This window comes from Pleurodeles waltl, chromosome 1_2, assembly GCF_031143425.1.
Source record: "Pleurodeles waltl isolate 20211129_DDA chromosome 1_2, aPleWal1.hap1.20221129, whole genome shotgun sequence".
NCBI lineage: Eukaryota > Metazoa > Chordata > Amphibia > Caudata > Salamandridae > Pleurodeles > Pleurodeles waltl.
The window spans coordinates 775915171-775929209 of record NC_090437.1 but is presented as its reverse complement, the minus strand read 5'-3'; the positions used below and the strand labels follow the sequence as shown (position 1 = coordinate 775929209).

Here is a 14039-nt window from a genome sequence, read left to right as displayed (position 1 = left end):
TGTGTATGTTAGTCCAAGATGAGGAAAGCTCAGGACATTCATGCCAGTAATTCAATCCACTCGCTGATACCCTAGACCTATAAAGAACCCCTCTAGTGTGCCAGCTAAAGACCCATTTCTTTGGTGAATTCTGCAAAGCAAATTCTGGAAAAACTACTTACCAACGGGCTCAGCCTGTTTAATAGTTATTGTCTTCCTTGTACACCCCACCCAAGTTAGATTTGTGCCAGGTAGATTGTTGCAGATAATAAGAAAATGCTCTTGCTTCTCCTCTGCCTGGATATGAGTGACTGCAGCAATAGGGTGCTCCTCACTTTCGATACTAAAAAGGCATTTAGTGAAGTAGAATGGAGTTACCTTATTAGTTTCTAAGAGAGTCCTGGTCTAGAGGAGGATTTAAGAGGAAAATCTGTTGTATATACATGAACCTCTTGGCGCAGTTTGCTTGCAATAGGTTTATAAGTGATGTAATTGCCATTCAGTAGGGTGATCGTCGTGGTTATCCATTGTCCCCCTCCTAATAATTCTGACACTTGAACTATTGGCGGCTAAAATTCACTACTGTCCTTCAGTGGTGGGTATTGCCACTCAAGACAGTCCTCAAAATACCCTATTGAACACTGACAAAATCTTATTGATGCTTTTGGGACTAACCAAGTCAATTGCTGTCATCATGTCATTAATTGAAAAATGTCTTCAGGTACCATATTAACTGGATTGTATGTGAGGAATTCCTTATGCCTAGGTTCATGACCAAATCAGTGCTGGGCACACATATATTTTCCTGGCTACAGTCTAACATCCAATATTGGGTCATTCTTGTCAAACAAAGCCTAAACAATGTGATGTGTCATTATACATACTCTGTTGTTGAAAACAGTACCAGACTTCTCAAAATGGTCTAGTTTTATCCTTCTGTGGTAGGGTCCAAGCTATGAAGATGACCATAGCACAGCAATTTAACTATGTTTTTGCAAAGTTGTCCCTATGTATTCTGAACACTACCCTATCGAAAATTGACTATACCTATAAGAAATTATTTTGAAGTGCGGTCAGGCTGGGGCTTAACCTGGCAAACCTCACACAGTCACAGTAAGAGGAATCTAGGATTGTTCCCTACTGTCTTTCTGTTTTCCCCATTCAAAAATATTTCAAGGTATAGGGTTAATCTAGAGGTTTAGTCTCCGGGCTACATGGCACCATTCCAGATGCTATCAAGCATAGTGGCTGTTAGACTCAAATGGCAAAAGAATTTGGGACTTCTATTTGGGAACGATGAATGGAGTGACATCTCGCTGTTTCATGACAAGGGACTGCAGGAGGTACAACTTAAATACAGTTATTTTAAAATCTTACATAAATGGCACTAGTCCTTTCAAAGATTACACCAGGCTCACATGAGCCTGATTTTAAACTGTTGGAGATCTGGTGAGGTGAACAGTGACGTTTTTCACATACAACAGCCCTGCACCACCACTGGGCCATTCTGGGCTTCAGTATAAGTGTATACACAATCATCCAGTGGATTGCATTTTGTGCCATCTATCTCTCTGGTCATCCTACACAATTTGACTGATGTACACAGAACTTCAAAGCACTTGAAATGATGGTTTGCAACTTCCATGTTTGGTGCACAAATATGTACACTTAGGCTCTGCAAGTTATTGTTGAGCCCCTCACAATTTGATTGTTTTATGGAAATGATAAAAATGGCAGAATGTGAGATGATTATTTTCAAACTTAACAACCAAATGCCCAACTTTGAGACAATCGGGGGATACTTTGTTGGAATTTCCAATCTGTGTTTCAGTTATGGGGCTGCTACCCGTCACCCTCTTTAAACCCTAATCTCCTGAGGATAAAGGGAGAAGCTTGCCTGTCTTATCTGGCTTACCTGGACACTTCCACATTCACCACTCCTTCACCTTCCCCCCCACTGGCAGCTGTGGAAGTGGGTTACGGCCAGCATCACACCTACTCTGTTAGCCTCCCTGTCTTATATGGCTACACTTTCACTCACAGCTGACCCAAATTTAGCAAGGCCTTCCAAGTTGCCTGCATGCGATCCCCTGGTCCCCAGAACAACTCATTCACTCACCTGTTATCTCTCATCCACTACCTCTCTTTTTAGAACTGGAACTGGAAAAAGACCTCAGAAACAACCTGGTCTCCCGAACTTCTACAGCATCAGCTTTGGCACAACAACAACATCCTCGAGTCGATCTCCAACTTCCACGTCTGGATCACCACCCTCACAGATACCTAGCTCCTCTTAATGCCAACAAAAACACACAAACCAGATCATGAGCAAGCGGGTACACAGAGAAGCTCAGGCTCACAAAACATTACTGTAAGCAACTTGAACGCACATGGAAAAAAAAGTCAGAGAGATACTGACAAAGGCACCTACCAATATGTGATCAGATGCTACCATGAGCAAGTCAGAGCCACCAAACACTCACGCTCATTGAAAGCAGCACCAACAGCTTCAAACAAATCTTTACCATAATGAAAGACTTCACCTCTCTGGCATCAGACTTCACCAGCGTTACCCCGTCTCCTGAACTCTGCACCCAGAAATACCTACTTTTCAGTAACAACATCACCAGCATTTATGAAAACTTCTAGCTCCCACCAAAACCTTACACCCTTGTAGCACATCTTAACCAGCACCCAGAGAGCCACCCTGACCCACCATCACCACTCAAACAAAAGAGCAACTACGCAGTTTGTACACTCCGGAGAACCCCTCAGATACTTGCTCTCACCACATCTTCATTGAAGGACTGGACCCTATCAGCACAGCCCTCACCCAGATCCTGAATTACTCAATCATCACAGCCACCTAGCCGGAAGTCTGGAATCACGCCGTAGTATGTCGCCTCTGCAGAAATCCGTTAGCAGACCCAAAGATGGTAGCCAACTACCAGCCGATCTTCCTGCTACCCTGCCCCGCAAAAGTAATGGAAAATATTATACACAAATCCAAATCCACCCACCTTACTGAGAACTACCTCCTCAGCAACTCTAAATCTGGATTCAGGCCCAATCACAGTACAGACAACCCTCATTGTTAGCACCGATGAAATCCAAATGATCATGACCCAGAGATGACACCTCATCCCTCATTCTACTGGATCATTCTGCAGCCTTCGACACTGTTTCCCACCTCATCCTTATCCAATGACTGCATGAAGCTGGCATCCAAGGTCCTGCACTTTGCTGGATTTGCTCCTTCCAGACAGGGTGCACCCAGTTGGACAGTCTGGTCCCCTTCACCTTGGATGCTCTCAACCGATCTGCAGAGATCCACAAGGATCCTCAGTCCTAAATGACATCACTCACCAGCATCATCAATTCCCACAGAATCAAAATCATATTCTTTGTTGACAACACCCAGCTCAAAATTTCCTTCTTGACAAGACATCAAACAACTGGGCCAATTTCTCTGCCTGCATGACTTAAGTCACCAGATGGATGAAAAACCAAGTTCCTTAAGCTCAACATAGATGGATGGAAGTAGTATTCTTTAACAAAGACACAAGGCACCATGATCTGAGACTCCACTTGATGGCCTGCTAAACTCAGATCTACAGCCCTCCCAACAACCGACATAAATATCCTTGGAATAGTAATTGATAACCAACTCACCATGACAGGTCAAGAGAAGGCAGTCTTAGTCTCCTGCTTCCACCCACTCAAGATGACTATGGCCACGTACTCTATGCTGGAGTCAACTGACCAGAAGACTTCAGACCATTCAAAATGTAATCGCCAGGCTCAACTTCAACCTCTCATCCCACACTCACATCACCTAGCACCTCAAAGAACTCTACTGGTAACAATCCACAAATGAATGCTCTACAAACTTCTTGCCTATGTATACAGAGGCTTACACAACATTGGCCCCTACATACCTATACAAGGCATAAACTTCCACAAACCTACCAGACACCTCAGCTTAGCCAGACTCCTACTTGCACACACACTCTGCATTCACAGAACCAGATACAATGGTTTTGCCTTCTCCTATCTCGTTCTGAATACCTGGAATGACCTTCCCCTGCACATCAGAGCCTCTTCCTCAGTTCTTGAGTTCTGCAAGAAACCGAAGACCTGGCTCCTCACTTAGCACTGACCCTGCCATGACCAACACAGCTTTCGCTTCAGCACAAAGATAACCTTCCAGGTGAGTTGTGTGCTATACCACTACACAAAATGTAACACAAGGGATCTGTACCATACTCCTCTCTACCTTGCTTTTGTTTAATTCTGACGTATACTATCTTCCTTTGCTTTAATCAGATGCTTCGCACGCACTCTGCCGTCATCCTGATGCCATTTGGAGTAGCTGAAAATGTTTGTATGTGATGTGAAACCTTGTTATGTTCCAGTGTAATGGAAAATGTATAATAAAGATATACATTTGAACAGTATAACTGCCGCCATTTTTTGCGTATCATTTTACTGCCAAACTAGAAATGTTCTTCGATTAGGAGAGATGGAGTTGCAGGTCCTATCCTTTGAGTTATCTGTGGCACACATACATTAACCAACGTCATTTCTGGCACTGATGAAAAGTTATTCTACTCCACAGCAACATACCTACACACACATGTAGCTGGACACAGCTAGCCCTGTACGAAAACAGCTAATTTATTCGCTGCTAGCTGTTAGTTTTGACACTTGTCAATGTCAGGGTGGTGGCCTGAAACACATCATGTCAACCCAATTCTAAAACGGTCTGCACTATGAGTGAACGAAATGTCATTTTAAACCTAGCACATAAAGCTGTGGACTGCTCAGCAGGCTGAGAAATCATCACAGAAGTGAAAGCAATTATCTAATGTACAAGAAGGCTCAGTGAAGGCAAATTGATTTTTTCACACTTGCACACAGGTATGTGTTCGTAGGTAGGAAAGATCGTAAAAAACACTAAGAAATAACTTGTGCACTGGAAAGAGAATCTTTGGCGTAGCTTTGAAAAGTATTTATTATATTTTGTGCAGGTTTGTTTGTGTGAATTCAAAAATAATAATGCTATTGTGCCTTAGTTAGGGCTGTTGTTACATGGCAATAATCGCCACAGGGTTGTATATGCTTTGAGCGTAAGGGAAATAATAGGCAACAGCTTTTGTCTTTCGGTATATATAATCAGAAGAATATTGAGCGTAAGACTGTGGATGATGAAATAGAAAAAAAACAAAAGCTAATTGCCAGATATTGTGTGTATTCAAGAATGTAGCTATATTGTGCTTAAGAGCAATATTGTACATGTGCAAGATGCCTGGCAAGGGGTCAAAGGTAGGTCCTTTCAGCCATTCAGATTAGCCAACACATAGGATGACCAAAGAAACAGTAGAGAATCTTGTTCCACTCAGGGACCTTGGTATTTCCTCTTACTTTTGGAGGAAAGCCAGATGTAGCAGACTGAACCCCAGTTCCATGGCATCGCTCTGCAAAAGGACCTTAGCCCTATATATGATTACGAGAGAGTATAGGCGTATTGGGCATGAGACTGTGTTTGCAGGTCATCAATATGACGTGAAGCATTTGTGCAAAACGCACAGTTCTAATTCTACATTTCTTTTATTCACAGGTGTCCTCGAATGGCCATTCTGGACAAAGTTGGTTGTAGTGGCGATTGGATTCACGGGAGGACTCGTTTTCATGTATGTGCAGTGCAAAGTTTACATCCAACTGTGGCGCCGGCTGAAGGCTTACAATCGAGTGATATTTGTCCAAAACTGTCCAGACACTGCCAAAAAAGTGGAGGAAAAGAATTATCTAAGCAGCCTGAGCACAGACACCAAGGAAGCTGTTGTAGTGCCTGTGACCCAGACAGGAACAACCATAGACCCACCACGAGCAGAAGTGGCAACACCCGAGATCATGCCTGTTTGACAAGCCTTGCACATCCTCCTCCCCTGGACTGAACATTGTGAGGTGTGCACTCTGTGTATTCTGTGTCACAGCCACTATGCAGAAAGGGGGTGATCCTGCAATGATCCAAACCTGATCAGGGAAACAGCTCTGGAGAAAAAAGAGAGAAGCAAATCTGCTTTTCTGAGTAACTGAGCAAATGCGAGAAATAGTTCCTAGTTAATGAGGCCTCGTAAAGAAAGCACTAACGAAACTAGTGCAGTATTATAGGCACCAAACTCGACGTATTGGCTGATGAATTCGAATAGTGTTTTGTTGTTAACAAATGATCATTATTGAATAAGAGTGAATAGGTATCCAGCAACAGTATTGATAAGTATAATCTTAGCTGCAAGTCTTTCATTAAAAAGACCAAAGGAAGTTCGAGACATACCTTGGTAATGGCATTGGGCATTGGTTGATATACAAAGACAGATGCCTCCCACTAATACATCATCACGGTAATTATATCAAAAGACACAACTAAGAGTTGAGGGGGAAAAAATATAGTCTGACCGACCCTGGCATGTAATTCAGGCAATTCTTGATATCGGTGCAACACAAATGTGACAGAGGTGATGTCGTACAAGACATTTCAGTGAGGATTTTTGATAAATTGTGAGGGCTGCCTGACTTGGCTGAGGTCCTCCCAGCCACTACCAGGGAAGCACAAACATTAACAAGGTGCAAGCAGATTCTCGATTGGAGAGCCATAACAGAAAATGCTTGAGAAAATGTTTCAGAGGTGTTTCGGTGATAATTCCCTGAAACCGATGTCCAATCAATATAATATTGTGACAGCTGCCAGTTGTGATGGCATGGAAGTCCGAGAGCAAAGTGTCTTCCCTAACTATTAGCAGAATCCTAAATCTCCCAGTGGCCGGACTGATTCAAGGAGGACGAAAAAGCAGGTAGTGTTATATTGCAGGATTTTATTTTGTCTGGTTATTAGAACAGTAAGTGAACCAACCAGAAAATCTGAACAAACAGCTCATAGTTCAGGACAATGTTTCGAGATTCAGATGTGAGGTTTCGATTCTGATCAGGCGCCAGGCTTCTGGCGATAAAACAAAGAAACTGGGAGACCAAGATGCGCATCTGGATGTAGCATATGCATTTTTGAAGCCACTAGGGTTTCCTTGATGGAATTTGCAAGTAGAACGGCAGATCCTGGAAGCTATGCTATGCACTGCAGCTGTACTGGGGGTGATTTGGTCAATTAAATCAAAGAGCTTGGCTCTGAATCATCAGAGTTATTCATTTATAGGTTATATGAAGATCCATCATTCTTCAAATGGGGCAGGACAGGGTGTTCCCCAGGCAAGCTAAGTACGCTGTTCAGAGCAGAAGCTCTTAAAATGAATTGAGGCTGGTTATGTTCTGCTGCATTTCCACAGTAAGCAGATTGCAGAAGAACCAGAATGCTTATAAAATATTCTGCGTGGTTCGGCCTATGGTGCATTTAAGGTAGTCACAACAAATTAACCCGGTGCTCTTCTAGAGAAAAAAAAAAACACAAACCAGCTTGTACAGATTTTTATCAGAATTGTTCATAGTCACAGGAGGCAATGGGAGGGGATAGGGCTTGGCAATGGACAGTTTCTTTGTTGCCGTTTAGTTTTCGCCATTTGATTGATCTGATGTAAAAATGGTATTTAGTTTTACATGATTCTGTTATATTGTTTGTCAAAGATAGGTGTATCAACCATAAAGAAATGTCTGTGATTTGCCACTGTCATGTCTTACTTTCATGTGAGTCACAATGGCTGTATCAGGAGTATGCGCACTGGCACGCGTGCTTCGCAGCAGGTAACGCATTGATTAACTTTTGTTCCGATTCAGACACCTCTTCGAACCTGCAATGTTAAGGCATACGCATCACATCAAAGAAAATGAATAAATAAGCACAGGCTGGATGTGAAAATTTGTACCAAACGTGTATCTCGGAAAAATCATAACCGATGAACTAATGTGTGGTTTCCCTCAAATTCGCAATACCATATCCGCCAATTTTTATTAAGTATCGAATGGAAATACTACAAATAACACAGATCTTTTATTGATGACTCTCCAGTGTTCTGATCTTGTTTAACTGCATTTAAGAGACCCAATTATTGTTTTTGTGAAACATAAAACGGAAGAATAATGTTATGCCACCACAAATAAAAACATAGCCGTTACACAATTGGAAGAAGTATTGTTTTATATACAGACGCAGACCATCAATTTCTTGGACAAATGCTGTTACCCTCCTGAAACTGTGTATTGGGCTACAATGAAGTTAATGAATGTTTACATTGCTTCTGAATAACATATACGTTTCTCTTGAAATTGCATCTACTAAACTTGGTGTTACATATTATGGGCGAGTTGCCTCGAAACCCAACTTCATGAGAACGTTGGAAGTAGATCCAGAAAATATGTGTTTTCTTGTTAATAGCTTGTTAATATATAAGGGATGTTACCAAGGGAGCATCTGTCACCTATGTGTTCATCATTGTAACCCATCTACATATTTCATTGTATTATATTTTAATTCCGTTTATATATAGCATTTGCTACCCCTAACGAGGCGCTGAAGTGTTTTATAGAAGGTATCACACTACTCTCTAACCCAAAGTTAGTGTTTAACCTAGTAGCTATTACTTATTGTTGAACATTTGTGGGTTATTGGGCAAGTCTGCTCTGAAGAAACTGCCTAAAGCATTTCCTCCAGTTTCTGGTGGTGGATTAAGTTTAATGTAAAGTGAATTCATGCAAGTGTAAAAATGCTTAGCTTTTGTGAGACTGTAAGTAGAGGTTGCACAGCTGGAGAACTGTATTATACTGCATGCATCCAGTGATGAGGTACTGAAGTGTTTTTTTGCAAAGGGTAGCATGCTACTTCAGGAAGCTCAGATTTATTGGTCATTAGGTTGTTTAGTTCATACAGAAGAAAGATATTTCATGCATTAGTGTAGGGTTAACATGGATTTAAAGTTAATGTTAGATTTAGAGGTGTTAGAAATTGTTAACTGGGTCTGTGTTCTCAAGGTGGACACCGACGGATGACACCGACGGATGCTTATTACCTTGGATTATTTGTCTATGTAATGTATTCATTTTTTACTTGATTATGTATTATTGTCTAAGTCAAATGCTTATAGTGTACTGGGAAAGATGCAAATAGAGTCTGAAGGTAGAAGCCATGCACTGTTGAAGATGATGATTAGAAGGATCAGAACAAGCAGGAGGAGATTTATAAGGAGATGAGACACTTAGAAGAGGGAAATCATGCTAGTTTTCATGCCCCATCTTTAAGTGCCAATGTCCATTGCATGCATGAGGTGTTGTATATTCTGGTGTCTTTGGTAATAGGAATGAACTCCCAACAGTATTGAGTTACGTCTTCTAGTGTAAGCTGTAATACAATTATGACCATGCTTATCGGTTTAATACTCTCTGTAATGTGAGAATATTGTTTTGTTCATTTTGTCCGGGTTAGTAATCCTGGGATTTATAAAGTAGAATTTAGAGAGGCGGGAGATTTTGATAGGGTTTTTCTGGTGGGAATGTTGATGTTTCTTTCATTGGCCTTGAACAGGTGGTGTGTGGGCCTCATTTGGTATAAAGGGTAGCCAATAGTTAAACAGATTATCATTTTCACAGACAAAGCAAACTGATATTCCCTAGTATTCATATTGGCAACTCTTGACCAGTCTTCTGAGTTTGAGGTGGTTCTTAGTGGCTCTTATCTTGCTAGGAAGGATTTCCATATTTTGGGAGCCTGTATAGAGAAAGTGGTGCCACCAACAGTTTTTCCTGTACTATGGAATAATCAGATGGGGTACCCTGGAATTTTTTCTCTTTGGTTGGGAGTATCTGGTGATTTCTATTTACAAGAATTTTGGCTCTTTACCATTTATTGCTCTGTGGGTGACTCATAATAGCTTGAAAGATGATCTTCTTGTAACAAGTTTAGATCCTTGAGCACAGAAGAGAAGTGGATCTATAGCTTTGCATGTAGTATTTGTCTTGCTGCGAAGTTCTGAATTCTTTGTAGACTTCTCGCAGCTGAGCACAATACTGTGGTACATTCCGTAACCATACAATTTTGATATAATTTGCGATAAAGTGTTTGGAAAAATCTCAGATGTTTTAAGATGCCTCAAAATGTTTTCATGGTGTAGAATGTGGATGTGGATAGTTTGCCCCCTTCTGCATTCATAGAAAGTGCAGGGTCCATGCAAATTCAAAGATTTCAGACTTCTTTAGTTATTTTTGATGGAGGTCCCAGTTCATGTGTCCAGAAGAATAAAGGATCATAGTTCTACCATTCACAACAGGTGACTCTTTCTATTGTTAGAGCATTTGGTTTGAAGTAATTGCTATGAGGCAGTTTTGAAGTTCCAAGTTTCATCTGTCTATAGGGTTTTCTAATTGGAGAATTATCTGTGTGTAATCTGCTTAACTGTAGAAGGCAAGTTTGAAAGTTTGATTACTTCTACTGAAGGTTTCACATAGATGTTGAAAGAAGGCGTGACATGATAGATCCTTGAGGAACTCTTGTTTTTGTGTTGTAGTATAATGGTGGAAAAGAGGGATATGAATCATGTTGCTTCTGTTATGGAAGCAGGAATCGATTCAAGCAAGGATGCTGCTCCTAAAATCAATTTCTTTTAAGTCTGAGAATTAAGATTTTATGTTGCACTGTGTCAAAAGCTATGGTAGGATATAACAGTTGCTATTGACTATGTTTTTCAGATCATTCCCCACTTTCAATTAGGGCTGATTAGGTCCATCTTCCTGGGTGGATGTATGTGTAGACATCTGAGAGTAAAGAGTTTTCTTCTATGAATCTTGAGATCTGGTTGAATGCTGCCCTTTCCATTAGTTAGGTCAATAGAGATTGGTCTGTAATATTTAGGGTATTAGCCATTTATTTATGCCATGTGACAAAAGTCCTGTGGTAAGGAGTTATTGATTATGATTCTGACTAGGACAGTAGCCGATGCTGATAGAAGAATCTTTTTGAAAATGTATGAGGTAAGGATCAGATTAGCATCCAACCAGATTGCTGGCTTCAACAAGATCACAACATTCTGCTATTGTAATTTAATTGAACAATAAAGGAGATGGTGATGTTTCTTCTGGCATGATTGTTTTGGTAATGTTTTATCTTGGTTGGCAGATCGGACAACAAAATCCATCAACAAGATCAGCATAAACAATCAATAAGACCTATGTAAACTCATACAAATACAATTGATCAAATAAAAAAACAATGATTTTTAAAAGTAAAAAAACACTTGAGAAAAAATATGTATTTAAAAAAATGGATACTTGTTATACATTAGCAGTTAATCAAAAAAACAATGATTTAAATTTTTTAGCAACATGATAAAAAGCCAGCTTTAAAACAACAGATATTTATAATATGTTACAGGGCACATTTACTAAATTTGTGCATTCTGTTTGCGTTACTTTTATGGTGCAACCCAACACAAAATATTTTTTAGCATTCACTACGCAAAGCCAGCTTATGCAGCTTTGCGTGATTTAGTAAATACAAAGTAACACAAGGCAGCACAAAGTGCTGCCTTGTAATACTTTGCATCATGGAGGCATTACACGGGTGAAGCATGGGTGTTCCCATGCATCCACCCATGTATTCTGGCACATTTCCAGATTTACAAAGACGTATAAACCTTGTAAACGTGTCAAAAGGCTACTCCTCCCCGAAATAGGAGTAAGGAGGGAAATATTTTTATTTCTCCTCATTACGTCCTCTTTCCATGCATGCTGTATTCTGCAGCACACACAGAAGAGGAAAATGCCTCTAAGGATTGTTTTTGTGCAGGAAGGTATCCCTTCTTGCACAAAAGCAATAATGCCTTTAACACAGGCACACTTGAACCATGGTGCAATGGTGTGTGAGTTGGAACTAGGCATCCAAAAGTGGGGCAGCACAGAGAGAGAGCTGAAGACCACCATATCTTAGTAGATATGGCACTTATCAGCTCTCTCCCAGTTACGCAGCTCAATAACTTGCTTTGCTGTGCTGCTTTGCATGAATTGTAAGTAAACATCCCACTAGAAGTACTGGGTTGACCAGTGTTTTAGACCTTATCAGTCACACTGCAAGCAGAAATTTAAAGTGACAAACCCTGTTTACATTCTTGAATCAATTTTCCTAATTAATTTATCTAGTTCGATATGACCATAGACCCACATAATGGAACAACCCATTTAGCCCTTGGTCTGGAATAGGTTGTGCAAAAAAACACAACAGATGTTCCTCAAATTCTTCTGCCATGCAACATAAAGGATACAGTTTGGACTTACTGGCAGATGAAGACCAAGTGAATGTAAATTAGGTAATGGTTAAACACCATGATTGCTTTAGGTAGTTTACCTGGGAGGGACAATTGGAATTCTTGTTGTTAGATATGTTTCTAGATTGTCGGCTTTGGTTATTAAATTAATTGCACACTTTTTTCAGAAATCATGAGAGACGGGAGCAGAAGATCGCATGATTTCTGTATTGCAGAATTCTGCTATGTTTCATGGAGTTGCATGGTTGGACATTTGGCACTTTAGATCTTGTTAGAGTAGTGAACTGTTTTGCCATTTTATGTAGAAGTTTTACATTCTGTTGTGTCTGTGTAAATGAAAATTGTCCAGAGTCTCCTCTGATTTATGCCACGTCCATTGCATATTGTGTTGATATTTCCCCTCTAATCCTTCACAGCTTTTCATTCATCCAGGCACCCGTCTTTCTTTTTCCTTTGTTTTGATGTTTTTTCAGAAATAATATGTCAAAGGTTGAGGATAGCCATGGATATAATTTTTTTAACGAGTTAATGTCTACAATTGAGTGTTTATAGTTAGCAAAGATTCTAAACCCTCAATGGTCAGGTTGTTCAAGGGTCTGTAGGTTTTGAAGCATATAGAGATAGTGGTGATATTCTTTGGGCAACCATAAGGAAAAGATGATGGTATGGTAAGTGGACCACATCACTGGAGAGATTTTTGAGAAACAGATTAGCTCTGTAGTGCAGAAAATTATGTCGAAGTTCTGACCCCCTATGTGGGTCAGACACAAGATGACCAGCTGTAGGTTGCACAAATTGAGACCAGCAAAGAACTAGGTTTTGGTGGAGTCATGTTTGGCTTGTTAACCACTTTTTTACCACACCAAGAATGGTCAGAGTTGAGCATTTATATGACAGATCTCATAGTCCACAAATGCTTCAGGAAAATTTCCTTTGCTGTGTAGCTTTCCGTATAGCAGGTGAAAAGGGCAGGTGACTATATGACTGGTTAAAACTAATGAGCAGAGATTTACAACATAGTATAGCAACATCCTCAGTTTTGGTGACTGTTAGGAGTTCCATAAAGACTGTAGCCAATTCGCCTCCTTTCTTTCCAAGTTAGTTGTGGGTCAATGTCCAGATGGTATGGCTTCATAAAATATTGGTTCTATATCCTGACCGTGTTTCTGTGATGTGTAATATGTTTGTTTCAGTAGAACAAATATATTTTATTTGTTTTTATTCATTGAAAACACAATCATTCACATGCTGTGGTGTGGTGGACACCTGTGGTGTTATCACCCTATACCAAGCCCAGGTATCCCCTATTAGGGAAGTGTAGGCAGTGTCTAGGAAGCCAGGGCTTTCTAGAGGGAGCTGTGGATGAGCAGCCAAGACTTATCTAGGAGACATGCAAAGCTCATGCAATACTATTAGAGTCACACAGCACTAACAAACATGAAGCGACCAGGAGAGCAGAGGTAAGTACCTGGTTTCCCCCAAAACCAACAGGAGGATTTTGGAAAAGGATTATGCAAGACCCAACCAAGACCAGAAGAACCCAAAGGTGGATCCTGACAGAAAAGGACCTGAAAAGGTAGGGACCAAGTCCAGTTCGTGTTGGAGTGTCCGGTTGTGGCAGGAGCCACTACCCACCCTTCTGTAAATACAGGACCAGGTCGACAATGGAAGAGGAAGGCCAGCAGTGCAGCACCCTAGAGGAAGAGGAGCCCCAGGAGTTATGCAAGTGGTGTCCCATATCCGCAGTCGAGATGCAGTCAGTCAGTCAGTGGTGCTGAAAAATCAACAACAAGCCTTGGCAAA

General features: G+C 40.8%; 1 protein-coding gene across 3 annotated transcripts in view; it reads left to right on the top strand.

Annotated features, from left to right (window-relative positions):
* The window catches only part of MARCHF1 (membrane associated ring-CH-type finger 1), a 1558735-nt gene extending 1551088 nt beyond the window's left edge, over positions 1 to 7647 (top strand). For all 3 annotated transcript variants that reach the window (XM_069243838.1, XM_069243829.1, XM_069243847.1), the window contains one exon: positions 5600 to 7647. In XM_069243838.1, the coding sequence (XP_069099939.1) occupies positions 5600 to 5904 (305 nt within the window). In that variant the 3' untranslated portion in view covers positions 5905 to 7647. The remainder of the gene's footprint in view (positions 1 to 5599) is intronic.
* Positions 7648 to 14039: the final 6392 nt, after the last annotated feature.